Source organism: Mustela nivalis, assembly GCF_964662115.1.
Source record: "Mustela nivalis genome assembly, chromosome: 19".
In the NCBI taxonomy this organism is placed as follows: domain Eukaryota; kingdom Metazoa; phylum Chordata; class Mammalia; order Carnivora; family Mustelidae; genus Mustela; species Mustela nivalis.
In genome coordinates this window covers 4934075-4954118 of record NC_139038.1, presented here as the reverse complement: position 1 = coordinate 4954118, position 20044 = coordinate 4934075, and the positions used below count along the sequence as shown (strand labels likewise).

The 20044-nt window shown below is 52.5% G+C and overlaps 1 protein-coding gene across 2 annotated transcripts in view; it reads right to left on the bottom strand.

Annotated features, from left to right (window-relative positions):
• Window positions 1-19922, bottom strand: part of DAGLB (diacylglycerol lipase beta) — a 31367-nt gene extending 11445 nt beyond the window's left edge. The window contains exons 1-11 of one of the 2 annotated variants that reach the window (XM_082712668.1): window positions 19709-19922; window positions 17711-17862; window positions 11512-11683; window positions 10149-10407; window positions 8487-8609; window positions 7695-7822; window positions 6587-6713; window positions 6271-6354; window positions 3625-3702; window positions 727-807; window positions 512-639 (exon numbers count right to left, since the gene is read on the bottom strand). In XM_082712668.1, the coding sequence (XP_082568794.1) occupies window positions 512-639; window positions 727-807; window positions 3625-3702; window positions 6271-6354; window positions 6587-6713; window positions 7695-7822; window positions 8487-8609; window positions 10149-10407; window positions 11512-11683; window positions 17711-17862; window positions 19709-19803 (1427 nt within the window). In that variant the 5' untranslated portion in view covers window positions 19804-19922. Of the gene's footprint in view, window positions 1-172; window positions 640-726; window positions 808-3624; window positions 3703-6270; window positions 6355-6586; window positions 6714-7694; window positions 7823-8486; window positions 8610-10148; window positions 10408-11511; window positions 11684-17710; window positions 17863-19708 lie in introns of both variants that reach the window. The other variant, XM_082712667.1, reaches the window with a different exon arrangement.
• Between the last annotated feature and the right edge of the window lie 122 nt (window positions 19923-20044).

The following is a 20044-nucleotide window of genomic DNA, read 5'->3' as shown; positions in this document are numbered from 1 at the left end:
TGCAGAGGTAGGGCTTGTGGGACAGGAGAAGGGAGTCCAAGGGCACAAACTCCTGGTTATTAGTAAGTCACGGACACCGACAGGGACAGAACACACAGCACGGCGGCCACAGTTCACCTGCTGGGCTGCGCGCCTCCAAGTTGCTAAGAGAATAAATCTTCAAGGCTCTTACCACCAGAGGAAAAGAAACCTCCGTAACCAGATACAGTGGCAGATGTTCGCTTCTCGATTTCTTGTAATCACTGCACAATCTGTACAAATACCAAATGACTGCCTGTGCCCCCGACACGAACACCAAGCACATCTCCGTTTACAGAAAGATCTCAGCCCCGCACCGTCTAGGGAAGCAGAGCTCCGCTCAGGGACCTGCGAGGGCCTCTTCGGTCTGTCGCAAACCCAACCGCGCTGGAAACAAACGGAGGCTGCGGAGGAGAGAGTGCGACGGAAGCCCAGGGGCGAGCAGTGCGGAGCGGGGACTGGCATTCGCCCGCGGCGCCCCGACGGCACGCACCTCAGCAGCCCCCTGGGCGGGGAGAAGGCGTAGCAGCGGACCTGCGGGTAGGAGCTCCGGAGCATGAGGGCCAGCAGCGCCGCGGCGCCCGCCCCCAGGCTGTGGCCCACCACCACCAGCCGGTACTCCTGCAGAGAGAGAGGAGCGGCAGCGTTAGCGGAACACGGCGACCCGCGGCTGGAAGACACACAATCAATGAAAAGTCAGAATCTCACGGGAGCGATGCTGAACGCTTGGCTCAAAATCCCATCATTGACGAGGCGCTGGTAAACGTATCTGGCGGCTTGAGAAATCCCCTAGAAACACAGATAAGAGAAGGCGGCCATTGGTCGTCGGACAGGACTAGGGCATGCGTGCTTCTGTGTGTCCCCAGAGCCGAGGTGAGCATCAGGGATCAGCAGCCGTGGGTACTGCGCCCCGCCGTGTTCCCGGTCCCCAGCGCGGGGCCGGGCATGGAGCGGGTGCTCCATGACTGGTTCCGGGGGCGGAGGAAGGGGTGACATCCACAACACCTTTCCCGGCCAGTGGATCTTTCTATGGCTTTTCTGTAGCTACGCGGTATCCTGCCGTATGCGCTGACCACACTTCTGCCGAGTCCCGATGGCCGGTCCCACCTAGCTGATAGAGGACTGATCTTTCAACGTGATGTCAAAACAAAAAAGCTCTGAATTGGTAATAACTGATTAAGCGTCCAGTTCCCACAGACACAAAACTAAGACCATGGAAGCAGAGTTCTAGGAAGGTTAGGTTTTAGTTTAATTTCAAAAAATATATAAAACAGGGGACACCTGGGTAGCTCAATGGGTTAAGTCTCTGCCTTCAGCTCAGGTTATGGTCCCAGGGTCCTGGGATCAAGCCCCACATCCTGCTCAGCAGGAACCTGCTTCCCCCTCTCTCTGTGCCTACTCATGATCTCTGTCAAATAAATAAATAAAATCTTAAAAACAAACAAACAAACATAAAACCTAATAAATACAGCCGTCCTAAGAGACAGGCTTCCTGAAAATGAAGCCATCTCCACGGACGAGAGCGCCCGCCGTGATGAGACAGGCCTGCCTTCTCTCCCGGCACAGACTGGGAGAGATCCTGTGCTGAGACAGGACACGCGGGACTGCCTCGAAAGCTCCTGCAAATTCCCGAGTCGGTCACTACCGAGTTCGGTGTGAGAAGGCCGAGTCTGGCTGCATACAAGAGAAGCTAAGAGGAGGTTCGACGGGTTTCCCATCTGCACGGAGCACCTCCTGACGGACCAGCAGGCTTCCCCAGCCTCCCCTCCGGCCAGCAGTGCAGCCGCCTCCCACCCCCCACAGGGACCTACTCCGGGACAGGTGGAGCCAAAGGTGACCTACATACAGCAGCGCCGGCAGGAGGCCCTGCATGCGTCACACACGGGGAAGGCCAAGACTGCGTTCAGTGGCACCACTTTGAACTCACGCCCTCAGGCCTGACCGGGGCTGCAGAAGGCCAGGCCCAGAGCGCACAAAGCCTTGACCTGCGGGCGGATTCTAAGAACAAGGCCACAGCCCAGCCCACGGGATCCTGACGCGAACGTGCAGCCGGCTACTAACTGTGTGAGAAAGTAAGACATTTCTTTGTTTTTCTACACACATGCCCTGTAGTGACACAGGGCTATTCTGTGACCTGAGGCTCATCAACAGAGTTAAGGGTTGATGGGAAAGTTCACATGCCCGGGACCGTCCCGCGGCTAACCGGTGGCAGAAGGAACATACTGAAACTGCCCAGCGGGACACGGGGGCTCTATCGGCTACAGTCTGGTTCTGACACATACTTTTGCAAAGATTCGGCATTTTACTTAAAAAATGATCATCACACAAAACACACACTGTGTATAGAGCAGCAGCGCCCCCCCCTACACCCCAACATCCCTCCCTCTCCCCGGAAGGAGCTGCTGTAACTTCCAGGGCTGGTCCTTCCCTCACACGTGCAAGCACTTTGCTCTGCCCGGCCACCGTGGGACACTGCCCTGTGCCCAGCAGGACAACCGGAAGCATCAAAAGCCAGCAAGGAAGCAGCCCCGAGCGCGCGGAGAACAAGGCCAGACTGTGCGAACACAGCCGGGGCCTCCGTGACTCGTCCCAGGCGCCACCAGCACACATGGTGACTCCGCTCCCGGGCAGCGTCCCCGGAGCATGGAGGCAGGGACCCAAACGGCTGTTCCCAGCCACAGCCCGGACGTGGCCCCCGCGTCCATCTGCGTGGTCTTGGCACACGGTGGGGCGTCCAGCAACCAGCAGGGGAAGGGGACTCTGACACGTGCTACTGCCTTGGCTCGACCTCGAGGGAATGGCTGGTGAGAGGACAGGTGACACCTGACTCCGGTTCTGGGAGGGCCCGGAACAGGCACACTGGGGGGTACTGGAATGGCGGGTCCCAGGGGCTGGGGGGCGGGCGGGGTGAAGCGATCGAGGAGGCTCTGACTGCAGATGGTGGTCGTGGGGACACAGCCTTCTGCATGTCTCTGCTGTCACAGAGTCATATACTTAAAAAGGGTTATGATAATCAACATCATGTTATGTAATTAAAATCCTATTAAAAAACAACTCTGCCCCTGACCGGCCATTTCTGTCCCTGGAGGAGACTTGAACCCCGCGGCAGGCACAGGAAAAGCGAAAGGAGAACTTGCATGCTGTGACACCGGCAGAGGGAACCCACCAGGCGACAGGAAAGTGCCTGGGGGGCCTGCCACTCCAGAGGCGGGAGGGTCTGGGGGGGTCTCCTGGGCGGGGGGGCCCCATGCTGAGCTGCAGCTTCTCTTCTCCATGACCACAAACGACTCCCATCAAGGGGAGAAGAGCGTTCAACCCGGGTTCAAGTGCCAACGGACACATTCCAATTATCTGTGGCCTCTGGCAAGTCCCCTGATGGCTCTGAACCTGCTCCTTCCTCTTAAGAAACCAGAGCAACCTCGGGAGGCAGCCGTGAGGATCTCTACGGAGAGAAGGAAAAGCCTGACTGTGCACAGCACCGGGCAGCTGGTCGCTACCTGCCGTGTGCTTAGCACCCCCGGGAGGCCGTCAGACTTGGAAAAATCCTGACCCCCTAGAGGTTTTCCCTAATGGAACATTCCTGAACACACACCCCAGGGCTTGTACCTTGTGTGCCGAACAGTCTTGCACCCCACACTCTAAGTTGAGGGTCTCACTCTCCGCTGACAGGTCCGTGAGGATGTCCTACAAAGAGTGCATTGGAAGAGGCTGTTGGGACGAGCTGTGCGCAGAGGCCGGCGGGGCAGGTTCCTCTGAGGGACCGTGGAGCACTACGGTCTCCTGGGTCAGACCACTGAGGACTGAACCAGACACCCGACCACAGGAGGGAAACCCAGGCAGCCAGGAAACTCCTGAGGGACCCACCATAGGCAGCGGGTGTGTGACGCGGCTAAGGCACACCTTCTGCCTTTCCTCACTGCACACCTCTTCTGAGTACTCAAGAAGCACAGAGCCCTGTACCTGGGTTTTGAACAAAGTATGGTTCCTATCCTCGAGGGACTATCAAGAGCTCACAGAAACCTAAGGGAGGGTAAGAGATTCATGGGCGTGGGGGGGTGCACTACAGAGCTGGGGTGGGGGTAGACTTCCTGGAGGAGGTAGCATCTGAGCAGAAGATTTAAGGAAAATCTTGCTTTCAGGGAACAGGGACAGCAACCCCACCCAAGGGGCCAGGAAGACCCAAGGCAGAGAGCATCTGAGCACAGGAAGCAGACAGAAGGGCAGATACATGGGGGCTCAGAGGGGCCACTGGCAGAGCCCAAGAGGCAGGTGTCCCCCCAGGACCCAGAGCAGCTAAACCACTGGGGAGTGGACCCCATAACTATACCCTGCAAAGCTTGGGGGGACTCTGGCATACTGCAGAACCACTGGCAGGCTGAGCTCGGGGTAGAAACCAGAAAGGCAGGCTGGGGTGAGGTCACAAAGCACCAACAGAGCTGTGATAAGACACATGAATTTTCTATTAAAAAGTAATGGGGTGGGTGCCTGGGTTGCTCAGTTGCTTAAGCATCCGCCTCTTGATTTTGGCTCAGGTCATATCTCAGGGTCGTGAGAGTGAGCCCAGTGTCGAGCTCTGTGCTGAGTGCATAGCCTGCTTAAGATTCTCTCTCTCTTCTCCTTCTGCCCCGCCCTCCCCCACTCACAAGCTTGCTTTCTCTAAATCAATCAACCAACCAATCAATCAATCTTGGGGCGCCTGGGTTGCTCAGTTGTTAAATGTCTGCCTTCGGCTCAGCTTAGGGTCCTGGGATCGAGTCCTGCATTAGGCTCCTTGCTCCGCGGGAAGCCTGCTTCTCTCCCTCTCCCACTCCCCTGCTTGTTTCCCCTCTGTCACTGTCTCTCCTCTCTGTAAAATAAATACGATCTTTAAAAAATATTAAAAAAAAAAAAAAAGTAACAGGGTGGGGTGCGCCCAAGAGTGGTTTTTAAGAAGCAGTGGTAACATCTGACCCATGGTCTAGACAGAAAGACCCGTCTGTGGACGGAACAAGGACTGACTGAGCAGATAAGAGACCAGAGACAGGGGGCGCCTGGGTGGCTCAGTGGGTTAAAGCCTCTACCTTCGGCTCAGGTCATGATCCCAGGGTCCTGGGATCGAGCCTCATGTCGGGCTCTCTGCTCTGCAGGGAGCCTGCTTCCTCCCTCTCTCTCTGCCTGCCTCTCTGCCTACTTGTGATCTCTATCTGTCAAATAAATAAATAAAATCTTAAAAAAAAAAAAAAAAGGGACGCCTGGGTGGCTCAGTTGGTTAAGCAGCTGCCTTCGGCTCAGGTCATGATCCCAGCGTCCTGGGATCGAGTCCCATATCGGGCTCCTTGCTCCGCAGGGAGCCTGCTTCTCCGTCTGACTCTGCCTTCCACTCTGTCTGCCTGTGCTCGCTCTCGCTCGCTCTCTCTGACAAATAAATAAAATCTTAAAAAAAAAAAAAAAAAAAGAGAGAGACCAGAGACAGGAACCAAGGCAGTAAACTGCTTCCCAGGCGTGTGGGGGTGGGGGAAGTGGTGCCGCAGGCGGGGCCACAGTGAGGGCCATGGGGCTGCGAATGGGGAGAGAGCCAGAGAGATCCGGGCAGGAAGCCAGGAGAAAAAGCAAGAATAAGTCCATGCTTCCTTCCGGGGCCAGCTGGGGGAGGCTGCAGAATCACGAGAAGTGGGGGCCGGGGGAGGTGAGGCGTCTGCTTTCCTCGGTGCCTCCGGCAGAGCCCTGGGCAGGTGCGGGGTCCTGGCCAACACCCAGAGTGGTCACCAGGTGGCCACCTGGCCGCAGGAGGCCGAGAGCTCCTACTGTGGCGTCTCACTACACTTTCTGGGTCAGCAGGGAAGTGAGGATCAGGAAACGAGACTGAGGAATGGCCAAGAACAGACCAGAGAGCACGACACAGGAAGAACGTAGCCGCCGCCCACTCATCTGCGGGGGGCAGGGAAGGCGGGGGCGGGCAGGCGGGACATGGCTCGCTGGCGGGGCAACAGGGCTACACAGCGAGTTGGGGGGCGCCTGTGGAGGAAGTCCTCCATTGGGGAACCCAGGCCTGCCACTCTGTTTCTGACGCTTCTCAGTGAAAAGAACCGAATCCAATAATTTCTCCAAAGGCAGCATGTAACAGCCCCGGGTCTGCTTCTCCACTTTCTATCCTGGTCTTTTCTGCTACACCTGCTGCTCTAACTGATGAGGACTCTATCCCCTGTTCCAGCAAAGGCGGGTCTCCTGGCACCCCACCCCTCGTCCCGGGGCCTCGAGCACGGGGCTCCTTACCTGCAGAGACATGGTTCCTCTCACCGCTACCACGACAGATTCCTTCCTGTGGTCCAGAGCCACTAAAAAGGGAAGCTCGTAGACCTGAGGGTGAGGGAAAGAAGCATGAGTTCTGGAGAGTGAGAGCACGCAGCTACGGGGCTGAGTTTGCACCGCCCAGCGTCTCTAGCAGCTGGGCAGTGGCGCTGCTCTCCCACAGAAGGTGGGCCGCCTAGAACCCACGGCGGTATCTCTGGGGGAGGTAATTTATAACTTCCGCCACACTCCCAAAGGACCCCAGGACCCCAGAGCAGTGGCGAGGCACCGTTGTACCGACCTTGTCATGAAAGCTTATGTGAATGAAATCCCTGTACTGCAGGCCTGTCGTGTGCAGGATGGAGCCGAAGTGGCAGTGCAGCCGGTCGCCGCCGACCAGGTCGTAGTCCGTCGTCCTGCTTCTACAACTAAACACACGGCGAACGTGTCAGTTACGGTACTGAACAGGGAGCCTCACCCCCACTGTCCCGTCTCCCCTGCACACACAAGAACCAGAGTTCACCACGCTCAGCACTTACTCTGGCTCCCGAATAATGGCCTTTACCATTTCTGGGCACACCTGTTACTAGAGTTCTGAGTTCTAGAGTCGTGTTCGTGTTTTACATAATCAAAATATAAATTTTATATATATATATATATATATATATATATATGTATATATATATATATATATATCTTTTTCCAAAAAATAAATTATATTAAGAACAAGAGACTCTCAAATTTCCAGGAATGGGGCAAACTGGCATCTTATTTGCTGATACGACGGAGCAAGAAGTACGCAATGTTGCTTCTGGGGAATTCCTGCCAAAGATGTGTAACTTGACTCTAATCCGGAAGAAACCATCGAATACAAATTGAGGGCCATTCACAAAATACCTAGGCTACCACGCAATGCAATGTCAGCCTCACACAAGACGTAAAACACCGAGGAGCTGTGCCAGACAGACACCAAGTGCGATGCGTAAGCGTCACATGGAGGAAACCTTGCTCTGGAGGCCACTCCTGGGACAAGCGTGAAACCGTGACTCCAGAACCCAAGTGAGTTCTTGCTTAATGCTAGCTATGCTGGCGCAGAAGCGTCCTGAGCACGTGCAGAAGGTCCTCGTTCTCAGGAAACATGGCGGGAATGGCAGGGGGTAAGGGGTGCGCCCTCTGTCGCTGGAGCTTCAGCAGAGCAACGGTGACACAGCACATGTGACCACACTGAGTCACAACTGGTGGCTCCAGATAAAGGATCGATGGGTGTTCCTGGTACTGTGCTTGTGGTTTTGAAATATTTAAAACAAAACATTTTTGGAAAGGGGCAATGAGATTATTTTTAGAAAGTACAGCGAGGGCTCGGAGGGGCACTGAGCAGCATGACCGCGGGGCCGGGCGCGCCCACCCACCAGTCCCCGCCAATCTTGCAGAGCCCGGTGAAGGGGTTCCGGTAGACGTAGAGGGGCCATCCGTAGGCCGCGGCTGCAAACTGCATGTAATGGTGACAGTTGGCTAACTCGGTGTCCAAATCAGCTTCCTGGAAGAGAAGAACAACAGAACCCATCACGGACGGGACCAACTCACGGAGATCATACCCTGAACTCCAACTCCTGATGATGCCCCTTTCTTTCCTCGTTGAATAGACCTCAGGGGACTTCCACAGGGAAAACTCGTCCTGGAACACCGAACGAAGACAGACCCTGGTTTTATGGGACTGCAGCCAGGACGGTGGACGTGAACAGCAAGAACTCCTACTACAACTCCTGTGGCCCCTGTTGGAACAAGCCAGTGACGGAGCACGAGGCGCGTGAGGACAGCAGAGCACCAGGCCCCTGCACGACACCCACTCAGGTGCAACCTCCTTCGGAAGCATCAACACCTGTGGCAGGAAAATTCCTCCAGCAAAACCCAACTGTTTCTGCTCCCTCGGCCCAGAGAAGAGAGCAAACGCACCCGGGGGAATCAGGCCCATCCCAGGAAAAAACTTTTGCTGTACAGATTTCAACAGTCAATTTCCTAAAAGAAAATGCTTTAAAAATACAATGGATGGTGAAGCGGCCAGGAAGCGACCACAGCCAGCACAAGCCACACATCACATTCCAAGCCAACGGTCCTGAATTCGCTGCGGCCAGTTTGTTTTTTGAAGATGTATGAATAGGAGTAAATGTCGAAACCTGAGAACCCAACAGGAAGGGCCTTACCTGGGGGGGACCTGGGGAATGGCTGATCACCTCATCTGGCTCCTGGCTGTTCCGGATGTTGTCCTGTTGCTGATGGAGAAGGGTGAGGCCCGCCGCAATGTCGCTGGGCACCAGATCTGTGTCCTGGATGAAAACAGTGTCTTGTTTTCACTGGGATGGCCTGTGAGTTCCTTAAAAGTCAGTTTATTTTTTACAGTTCACACACATGCACACACAGTTACACGTAAAGATGTTCCTTAAGAGTATTTCCTTTCAAGATTTCATCTGTCTATGAGATTGATTTTTACAATCCTGCCCTCAGACAAATCCACGGGAGAACAGAGAAGTGCTGCTGAGCTCTTATTTTCAAATTTCATTTCAAGTTACTGTAACTACTTAACTGACTTTACAGCTTTTGTAGAGTTGGGAGCAAATGGATAAGGAGTTCACCATCTTTGTACTAAATGGCCAATTTTAGCCCAAATTTAGACTCTTGCTCAAGATGCTGTGGTTTTGTCCCAAGAGTCCCTGTTAGAGATTTAAGAGACTGAACTTAGACTCTGTGGCTACAGCAAGCCTCCAAAAGAACCTCAGTCAATGAAAGCAGCAGGGGGAGGTCTCCTGTGCCCGCCTTCCCCTTGTCTTTCAGGAAGGATCTGGAGCAGCAGGAATCCTCGGCTGCCTCTAGCCACTTCCGGTCCGCAAGGAAGCACCAGGCACTGGCCACTCGGCCTGAGCCACCGGTTCTTCCAACCGTCTTAGGCCCAGACCAGAGCACTCCTTGAAGGTTAGTTTAGGTTAGTTTAGGAAGAAAACACTTCTCCAGTCCCTGGATGTAGGCGGCCGCCTGGGGCCAACCTACAGGCCACCCTGGGCCGCACAGACACAGACACCAGAGAGGCAAGGAGGGACCAGCAGTCACGCAGGATGTCATGAGAACTCCTCTCCCTTCCCTGGTCTCAACACTGAACACAACAGTTTCCCAGAAAACAGTACTGGAAAACGCTGGATGTGAAAGAAAATGAGTGTTCCCGAGTCACTGAAGAAACCGCTCTGGAATGACGACGCCTGCCCACACGGTAGTAAGACACTCAGGAGTAGAGTCATCTATCACGTCTACCACACTATGAAGTAGCAGACGGGGCCTGACAGCTCCCTGGACACACGGCACCGCCCGCACCTGGCGCCTGCAGAGGGGACCAGCCGGCAAATCGGCCCCACAACATGCAAGTTCCATCACGGAACTCCTCAAAAATGAACTAAGAGGGCACCTGGATAGCTCAGTGGGTTAAGCCTCTGCCTTCGGCTCAGGTCATGATCTCAGGGTCCTGGGATCGAGCCCCACATCGGGCTCTCTGCTCAGCGGGGAGCCTGCTTTCTCCTCTCTCTCTGCCTACCTCTCTGCCTACTTGTGATCTCTATTTGTCAAATAAATAAATAAAATCTTAAAAAACAAAAAAAATGAACTAAGAATCGTGACAGCATAACAAACAGGTGGCCACACCAGGACGCAGCGGCCAGGGAGACGGGTCCGCGAACGCAAGGCCCTGCGCTAACACCCCAACCCCGCCATGCCACAGAGCACACGTGTGCAAGACCGCTTCTGCATGAACAGAGAGTATTCATGTTAACATGAGACATTTACTGAGGAGAAAGAGACGATAGCAGACCCCTTCAGCTTACTGAAAAGTAGGTTGAGAAAAGCTCTGCCGTACTCGAAAAAGCTACTCGAGTATGGTCGTCCTTCCCGATGCAACAGCACAGCAGCTTGATTCTGGTTTCCCACACGCTTGTAGCAGCTGTCTTGAGGCCATTAAGTAATTGGCTGGACTCACGACTATCCAGGTGGTTGGGGCCTGCGGAGGGATATGGAGCCATTTTCCCCCCGAGGGGGTCAAAGACGATGATGATGGTGACTACGGTGGAGACGATGATAACCCAGCTGCAAAACAGAGAGAGAAGGCGTGAGGACCCTGGGTCCCACGTTCAGATGCGGCTCTCCCAGAACCAGGTGGAGGTGAGTGACTTGTTTTTTCTAGAAAGTTCTTTATGGGCCTGTGGCTGACCCTGGTCCCACAGAAGTCAGAGCCTTAGAAGTGAAGACCACAAAAGAGAAAAGGGGGTGCCTGGTAGGCAGAGCTGCAGCCTGGACACGGAAGTAGCTGGAACCTGTTCTCCATGGTCTACTGGCCACGACCCAGACCATGCTTGGTAAAACCCAAAGAACTTTGCCCCATCATGAGATACTCTGATGGGTTTTTCATTCATACCTTCAGGACACAATGTGCCAGACATCATGGTTCACAAACACGTGTACCACAGGACAATGCACCTCTGTGCAGGGACTCTGCTGCCCCTGCACGTGCGGCGTGGGAAGGGCAGCGTCAGCACGAGTCTCCAGCAGGGGAAGTAACTAGATCCTTCCTAAGACTGCGAGCCTGGAGACTGGGAAAACCCAATCCCACCCATTAGTCCCTCACAATTCCTGACACTTTGTTTCTTCTCATCCTGCCTTTAGTTTTTGCCCTTGATTTGGTCTTTGGGTTTTCTTCCTTCTAATAATAGAAAGAGTGGAACAGAGAAGAACAAGAACCAGCAAGAAAAAAAATGTTATCAATAAATGTATTAACGGGAGATAAATTATTCCTTACATATAAATACATGTCTCAATTTTTATGATTTACTCAAAAAGGTCCAGTTTCAGGGCACCTGGGTGGCTTAGTTGTTAAGCATCTGCCTTCAGCTCAGGTCATGATCCCAGGATTCTGGGATTGGGCCCCACATTGGGCTCCCTACTCAGCAGAGGGCCTGCTTCTTCCTCTCCGTCTGCTGAGAGGTCTGCTGCTCTAACTACTTGTGCTCTCTGTGTCAAATAAATAAAATCTTAAAAAAAAAAAAAGAAAAAAAAAAAAAGAAGTCCAATTTCTAACAATTTGAGGAAGCCCGCATGATATCGGGCTATCTGCAGTGACTCAGAAAAGTCTATTTCCTTACATCTCAAATGCATCTGAGACAAGAAACTGAAAGAGAAGACGGAAGACCTCACCTGATGACAACAGTGGCAATGATGCCATTCACCACCGTCTTGTCACACTGAACGTCGTCTGCTATCCAGGCAGCCCCCAGAGAAGCCCAGACCATCTCTGGCAGAAAGAGCGCTAGGCGGAGGTAAAGCAGCTTGGACATAGATTTCCGTGGTCCCGGATTACAGATGGTTCCTAAAACACAGAAGATACTCAAACTGGGCACCTGGCTTCCTCGGAGACTTCCTTTCCACAGAAACAGAGAGCGGAGAGCATCCGTTACTACTGTAGATGGTTTCTACTCTTCATTGGAAACCAGTGCCGAAGGCTGAGAGCAAGTGACCAAGTGAGGGGGGGAAATAGGGCAAAAGACTTATGACTTATGAGGGTTTCAAGAGACTCCAGGGTTCTAACTGGGATGGCCATACAATCATTGCCCAAGCTGGGACGCTTCTGAGAGAGGAAGGAGGTGCTACGAATAATTATGCTGGGACATCGGGCACAAAACAGAACTGTCCCGGGCCAGCAGAGATACAGAGATACACGGTCACCCAACTCTAGAAAATAACTCTGCCATCTGCTCAAGATGGATGGCGTTCAGGCACCACGTGAAACACTTAACACCCATTATTCTGTAATCCTCACAGCTCTGAAGATAGTTACCGCCCCATCTTACAAATGAGGAAACTGAGGCGAAGAGAGCTTAGTAACTGCTTTCTAAAACATAACCCAAGAGGTGCCTGGGGGAGAGGGTTGATTAAGCCTCTGATTCTTGATTTTTGCTCAGGTCATGATCTCAGGGTCATGAGATGGAGCCCAACCTCTGGCTCTGTGCTCAGCAGGGAGTCTCCCTGAGATTCTCTCTCTCCCTCTCTCTGCCCCTTCCCCCACTCTGTCAAATAAATAAGCAAAATCTTAACAACAACAACAACAACGACAAAACCCCACAATCCAGGTCTGCATGGTCCCAGCTCTCCAGGTCACCAGGGTCCGCACTCTTGGAAAGTGAACAATTCTGACGTGTGGGAACACGTGGAGAAACCCAAGACACAGACGCCACCTTTTCACCGTGTGTCTCCCACAAACCCAAGTGGCCTACTGAGGTCTGTGTGCTTTAATTCTCCATGTAAAACCTCAGCTCTCTCCCTCTGGGAAAAGGTGTGATAAATACTAACTGAAGTGACACAAAAATGCCAAATGATTAAAACAAAACAGTGAAAAAAACCCACAAAAACCCAAAACCATGAGTGAAGACAATCTTAAGATGTAAAGAATGATCTGGTGAGGAAATAGCTTTTTTTTTTTTTTTAAGATTTTATTTACTTATTTGACAGAGATCACAAGCAGGCAGAGAGGGAGGCAGAGAGAGAGAGAGAGAGAGAGAGAGAGAGAGAGGAGGAAGCAGGCTCCCTGCTGAACAGAGAGCCCAATGCAGGGCTAGATCCCAGGACCCTGGGATCACAACCTGAGCCAAAGGCAGAGGCTTTAACCCACTGAGCCTCCTAGGCGCCCGGAGTAACAGCTTTTATGTTCCAAGAATCACCTTCCATTAGACTGAGTAACTAATTAGACTCATGTTCTAAAGTTTCTGGTTGGCACAAAGACAAAATATAAGGTAACCAAAACAACTCTCTCTCCCTGAGGGACTAAGAGTGCGGGCCTAAAATCCCCGGGCCCCACCCACAGCCTGCTGCGATCAGCCGACCACCCCGACCCGCAGCAGGGAACCCCGGCTGGGCCGGCCCCCAGGGGCCCGCCCCCAGCAGCACCCACAGCGCCCGGCCCGGCACTCCAACACCCCGCGCGGGAAATACAGTTGTAAATAAGGAAGCGGAAAATGGAATTCTAAGATTCCAAAAAGAAATAAAGATACTGCAAAAAACCTCCTTTCTAGTCAAGTCCGCCGATGAAAACATGGTTATTTACTTAGATAAGAGCTCTTCCTCTCAAGGCAAGGAGGGCCGGCGAGGACCTGCTGCTCCCGGGGTGCGGGGACGCGGAGGCCCCATGACCGCCGAGCAGAACCTCCTCGCGGAACAGACTGCGGCGCCTCTGGGGCTTCACCACACAGAGCCACTCATGAGAAGACCACAGAAGGCAGGCCCGTGTCACAGCATCTGGGCTTTAACGGCTCTACACACTGCCCCAACCTTCCCTAGCGGGAGACGAGCACGGAGGTGACGCAAGGAAACGGCCCAGAATCCGCATCAAACACAGCAAACGGCACACCCTGGAGGCTGAGGGTGCTCCGCCGTGAAAACGGGGTAGTCGTGAGGCTGGACCTTCCTTTTTTTTTTTTTTTTAAAAGATTTTATTTATTTATTTGAAAGACGGAGATCACAAGTAGGCAGAGAGGCAGGCAGAGAGAGAGAGAGAGGGAAGCAGGCTTCCTGCGGAGCAGGGAGCCCGATGCGGGGCTCGATCCCAGGACCCCGAGATCATGACCCGAGCCAAAGGCAGCAGCCCAAACCACTGAGCCACCCAGGCGCCCCTGGACCTTCCTTAACTAAGCCTCCCCCATGGTAGGAACAGCAGGATTTCACCACGGCGGTGCTCAGGTCAACACCAGAAACCGCAGCATAGCTTCTCCCCAGCTGCGCCGCACCGATGACTGATGACCGGGAGAGAGAGCAGCGCATGCGCCTCAGTGTCCTGGATCAAGATGACCGAACCCCACTGGTCCCACATGTGCCCCCTGCAGTTTGGGGTGTCTCTCCGAGAGAGTAAGACTGGCCCAAAGCTACGTAAACATGGCCCTCCAGCACGAGCGACAGGTTAATTACTGAGACGCCTCACGGAACAAAAGGGGCAACAGAAGTTACCCACGTATCAAGAATAAAATTAACAAGGACGCCTGTGTGGCTCAGGGAGTTAAGCACTGACTCTTGATTTTGGCTCAGATCATGATCTCAGGGCTGGCACTTAAACTAACGTGATTCATAAAATATTGCGTTTAGTTCAGTTGTGGCACCTCTTGCCACAAGTAAACAAAAGTTGAAAAACAGGAAGGACCCAGGACATGCCCTGACTCGGGGACTGAAGTGCAGCCAGCGCTGGGCCAGGCGTCCCGGCTCTCTGGCTTCTCACGACTCTGCCCTCCTGTCTGTCAGCTCGTCCTGGCTGTGAGTGGAGATACACCAGGATTTCAGCAGCTCCTCCCTCCCCAGAATCACCAGGCTGAAAACACTGTATTACTTCTGCGTCTTTCCTTGAGGATCAAGACTCCCCAGAACCTTCCAGAAAATTCTTGAGTTTCACTGGCTCCAGCGGGGTCACATGTCCGTTCCGGAACCAGTCACTGACATGGGAGGATCATTCCTGAGCTGGGTGGGGAGCTGGCTTCTCTGACACCCTTACTTCATATGTGAGGGATGGGGGACGTCCCAAATAAAACTGGGTTGTTTGGAAGAGGCTGCTGGACGGGCAACCCACCCATAACACAAACTGCTGGCACATAACGCCTAACACGTACACCGTCGGATGTTTTCTGAGCTCTGACCGTGAGTGGGAGACGGTGCAGGCCTTACACAAGAGCTTAAGGGGAGGATCCTAAGCAAACACGGCCATGAATGTACGTGCTCCAACACCACCAAAAATATCTGAAGAAAAGATACTCAAGGAAAAAAACCTCACATTCCTGATTCAGATCTGAACAGAGTCTCCTAACCAGAACAGGACATGAACAGAAAGGACCAAGAGATGAGACAATGCCACAGATGAAGTGACACCAAGCCAAATACTTCCCCTTGCAGAAACTCAGACTTCACGAAAGGCTCCACAGCGCTGGGGCACCTGGCTGGCTCAGCTGGTTAAGCGACTGACTCTCGGTTTCAGCTCAGATCATAATCTCAGGGTCGTGAGATCAACCCCTGCACCGGGCTCCGCACTCAGTGCGGAGTTTGCTTGAGGTTCTCTCCTTCCCTCTGTGAACCCCCACCCACACACTCTAAGAAACAACAAAAACACAACATTAAAACCACAATTCCACAGTGCTAAAGCCACAGAGTAGGGACTGACACAGAACAGAACGGGGATCTTCTTTGCTCTAGACATTCATGCACACATTTGTGTTTTCACGGGCATGCTCAAACACACAGCGCTCTCTTTTCCATACATGTCTCTTTAAGTGGGCACATGCCCCCACCTCTTAGACATTTTTAAAACCCCGTGGTCATTCTCATGAAATACTCGGCCACTAACATTTCTCCATCACGCCCCACAAGCTACCCCCACTTTTCAGTTTCAGTTGGTTATGCACCGCCGAGACCACGACTGCTGCCCAGTGTTGTCAGCTCTTCCCAGTGCTTTCATCATCATCTGGAATGTGTGAGCCTGCCTCCCCCAGCCCCACTCAAGCAATGATGAAACGTGCTGGAGGGGAGTGTGCCATTTAGCCCTGCCTTTGACTGCCGAGTTTTTAGTTTCTAATGCACCACAGTGCTCAGCTCCTCCTACGAACCTGAGCACTCACAGGGAAGGCTCCCAACATTTTCAGCAAAGTGACTGCGAAAATTGTAATACGGAGAAAAAATTATCATTAAGAAAAGATGGAGGGGGGCGCCTGGGCGGCTCAGTGGGTTAAGCCTCTGCCTTCAGCTCAGGTCATGATCTCGGGGTCCTGGGATCGAGCCCCGCATTGGGCTCTCTGCTCAGCGGGGAGCCTGCTTCCATCTCTCTCTCTCTGCCTACTTGTGATCTCTCTGTCAAATAAATAAAATATTAAAAAAAAAAAAAAGAATAGATGGAGGACGCCTGGGTGGGGTCGTTAAGCATCTGCCTTCAGCTCAGGTCATGATCTCAGGGTCCTGGGATTGAGCCCCACATTGGATTCCTTGCTTGGCAGGAACCCTGTTTCTCCCTCTCCTACCCTGCCACCACTTGTGTTCTCTCTCTCGTTGTCTGTCAAATAAATAAATAAAATCTTAAAAAATAAAAATAGATGGAATAGTTACTGAACATTAATAACAAAGGACAAATAACTCAATTTAAAATGAGGCCAGGGGCGCCTGGGTGGCTCAGTGGGTTAAAGCCTCTGCCTTCGGCTCACGTCATGATCCCAGGGTCCTGGGATGGAGCCCCACACAGGGCTCTCTGCTTGGTGGGGAGCCTGCTTCCCCACCCCCACCTACTTGTGATCTCCATCTGTCAAATAATAAAATCTTAAAAACAAACAAACAAACAAAAACGGGGAAAGGATCTGAGTAGACACATCGTAGATAGACGAATGGCCAGTAAGCTACGAGAGGATGCTCACGAAGGAACTGCAAAATCACCACCTCAGAGAAATCCACCAGGAAGGACGGCTAGGATCGGGAAGTCAGACAAACGTAAGCGCTGCTCACGATGGGGAGAAACTGAAACTCTTTATAAACTGAAAGAGAAATGGTGTAGCTGCTTGGACTCCAGTCTGGCAGCTCCCCAGAAGGTTAAACATGGGGTCACCACATGATCTGGCCATTCCATGCCTAGGTACACATCCAAGAGAAATTAAAACCTCTGTCTGTACAAAAACACCTATGTGAACGTTCACAGCAGCTTTATTTGGAATAGCCCCAAAGTGTTAATAATCCAAATGTCCACCAACTGACAAATGGGTAAGTAAAATGTGGCAAACCAGTCAATGAAATTTTTTTTTTAATTTTTATTTATTTGAGAGAGAGAGAGAGAGAGAGCGCGAGCATGAGCGCCCAGGAGCAGGGGTGGGCAGGGGGCAGAGGGAGTGGGAGGCTCCCCACTAGGCAGGGAACCTGATGTGGGGCTGGATCCCAGGACCCTGGGATCATGACCTGAGCCGAAGGCGGATGCTTAGCCAACTGAGCCGATATTATTCAGTCATAAGAAGAATGAAGAGTTGACACACACTAAAAGATGAATGAACCCAGAAAACATGCTAAGTTTAAGAGGCCAGACCCAACAGCCACATAGTGGATGACTCCACCTGTATGACCCAGAACAGGCAGATCTACAGACAAAATAGGTCAGCAGATGGCGAGAGCTGAGGAAATTGGGGGGAAATGAGGAGTGATTGCTAACAGGCATAGGATTTCTTTTTGGGGGTGAGGAGAATGTACTAAAATTGTGTGAAGGCCGCAAAACTCTGGGAATATACTAAAAATCATGGTCTTGGATGCTTCCAATGGGTGAATTGTACAGTACACGAATTATATCTCAATAAAGCAATTAAAAAAGAACAGGTATCAAAGAAAAAAGGCTACCCTATACCTTTCATGCTGACACACGTGATGGCGGCCACTGTACATATAATAATTGCTAGGAGAACAAGAAGAACGATCAAGTAACTGCTGAGCAGGGCACCGCCTGTACAGTCCAGCTTCCCTCGGTGCATGAGGTACAAAGTCAAAATGCCAATCCACCTGCCGAGAGATAGGGAGGGTCAGAAATGGAAGCCAAGGTACTACATTATAAAACATTACAGAGGGCGCCTGGGTGGTTCAGTCATTGGGAGGGGTCTGCCTTCGGCTCAGGTCGTGATCTCTGGGATCGAGCCCTGAGTCGGGCTCCCTGTTCAGCAGGAGGCCTGCTTTTCCCTCTCTCGCCATGTCTTTGTCAAATAAATAAATAAAATCTTCTAAAAAAAATTTTTTTAATTACAGAAAGAAATAAAAGGAGTTAATATTTTAATTTTAATTAAAAATTTTTAAAAAGAGTTAATTTCCCAAGGCAAGGTGAAGTTTGCTTTGGAATACAATTTTCTCCAATAAAAGATGTACTAAGAAAAATAATAAAAGATCTACTAAGTCAATTAAAGAGTGTGACTTTTTTTTTAAGCCAATTATTTATTTATTTATTTATTTTAAAAAAGATTTTATTTATTTGACAGAGAGAGAGAGCACAAGCAGACAGAGGCAGCCAGAGAGAGAGGGGGGAAAGCAGGCTCCCCGCCGAGCAGAGAACCCGACGTGGGGCTCGATCCCAGGACTCCGAGATCATGACCTGAGCCGAAGGCAGAGGCTTAACCCACTGAGCCACCCAGGTGCCCCTAAAGCCAATTTTTTTTAAAAAATGAGTTTTATACTTCCTGTGCTTCCATGATCGTTCCTAATTCTATGCCTGCTCTCATACCAAAGAGGCACTTAATGCCGTAAGCAGGCAACTATAAAGCGGGCTGATGAAAAACAGCTGCCCTACCATGACTCAGAAATAGACAAGTGTAAACCAACAAAATGCAGGCTTGCTAAAATATTAACAAGATATGTTTATTTCTGGGGATTAACAAGGAACTGACAATCACACACTGTCGTCAGCTGTGTGTAATGCAAAAAATGTAATGAAAAAAACCGGGAGGTGGTAAATCAAGATATGCCAAGATGTTCCACAGGGAACGCTGATAATCTTGCAAGGCCACGTACTGCAGACTTGCTATCTTTTGTAATTCAGTGCAAAACAAGGAAAGACAGCACCAAAGGGCTGTATTTCAGGAAATGGCTGAGCAGCATGAAGGATTCAAGCCCAGGTGTGGAATTGGGACTAGAGAACATTTTATGCTTTTGTCAGTTTTGTGATATTAGGACTGTGGGTCTGGAAATAACAATGGGAAATAACCTCCGAGAGACCCCGCTATGAAAACTATGGAACTACTGAGAAGCCGCTTCCAGGATTTCACGTTTTTATATTCCTTTCCCCTCAAGAATGCACTCTTCGATTACAGTGGTGCTGTATTTATTCCCTGCTCAGCCCCTCTGGGGGCAGACTTGAGGAGCCCAATTCCACTTCCCATCGGTTGCAGACTTTGTGCCAAGCCTGGCTGCTCCTCAGGGAATTCAGTTCTGGAACGACAAGCAGGCTACTATTTCCCATTCTTTCCTCTGGTTGACCCTGCATGCCCTGAGTTTCCATGCCGAGCGCCGTAATAATGCCAAGTGGCTGCTCCTGGCTCCAGGAAGCTGATCCCGAAGGGCACGGCCTTTGGTCCGTAACCACGTCCCGGAGGCTCCCGGAGCCAGGCCTCCGCGCCGCAGGCGACAGGGGCCGACCTGGGGGTCCCCAGACCCGGCCTCAGTGTGCCCTCCCAGAAGTGGGCAGAACGGCTGCACGCACGTCCTCGGAAGCTTCGCGCGGTGGAGAGGCCCAGACGAGGGAACGTGGGCTCCGCGTCCGCGCGCACAGACCCGGCGACACGGCCGCTCCTCGCGGGCGGCTGGAACCCGCTCCCTCCGAGCCCCGGCCGCCCGCCCAGCCCGCCCAGCCCGCCGCCCTTACCACACCACTCGCAGGGACAGCTCGAAGAACCCCGGGAAGACCAGGTCGTCGCTGGCTATGGCCCAGCGCCGACCGAAAAGCACCATCCCGGGCATGGCGGAGGCCCTGCTGCCCGGCCTCGGGCCGGCCCGCCGCGCGCCGGTAGCCACTGGGTGCCCCGAACCCTCCCGGATCCAACGCCAAACTAACTGCGACTCAGCGCAGGCGCATGCGAGGGTCATGAGGTCCAACGCACGCGCACTGAGCCCCGCGCCGCCGCTGGCCCCCTCCGCGCCTGCGCAGAGACGCTGACCCGGATGGCGCTGATCAGCGCGGTGGTTGTTTTGCGTGTGTGCG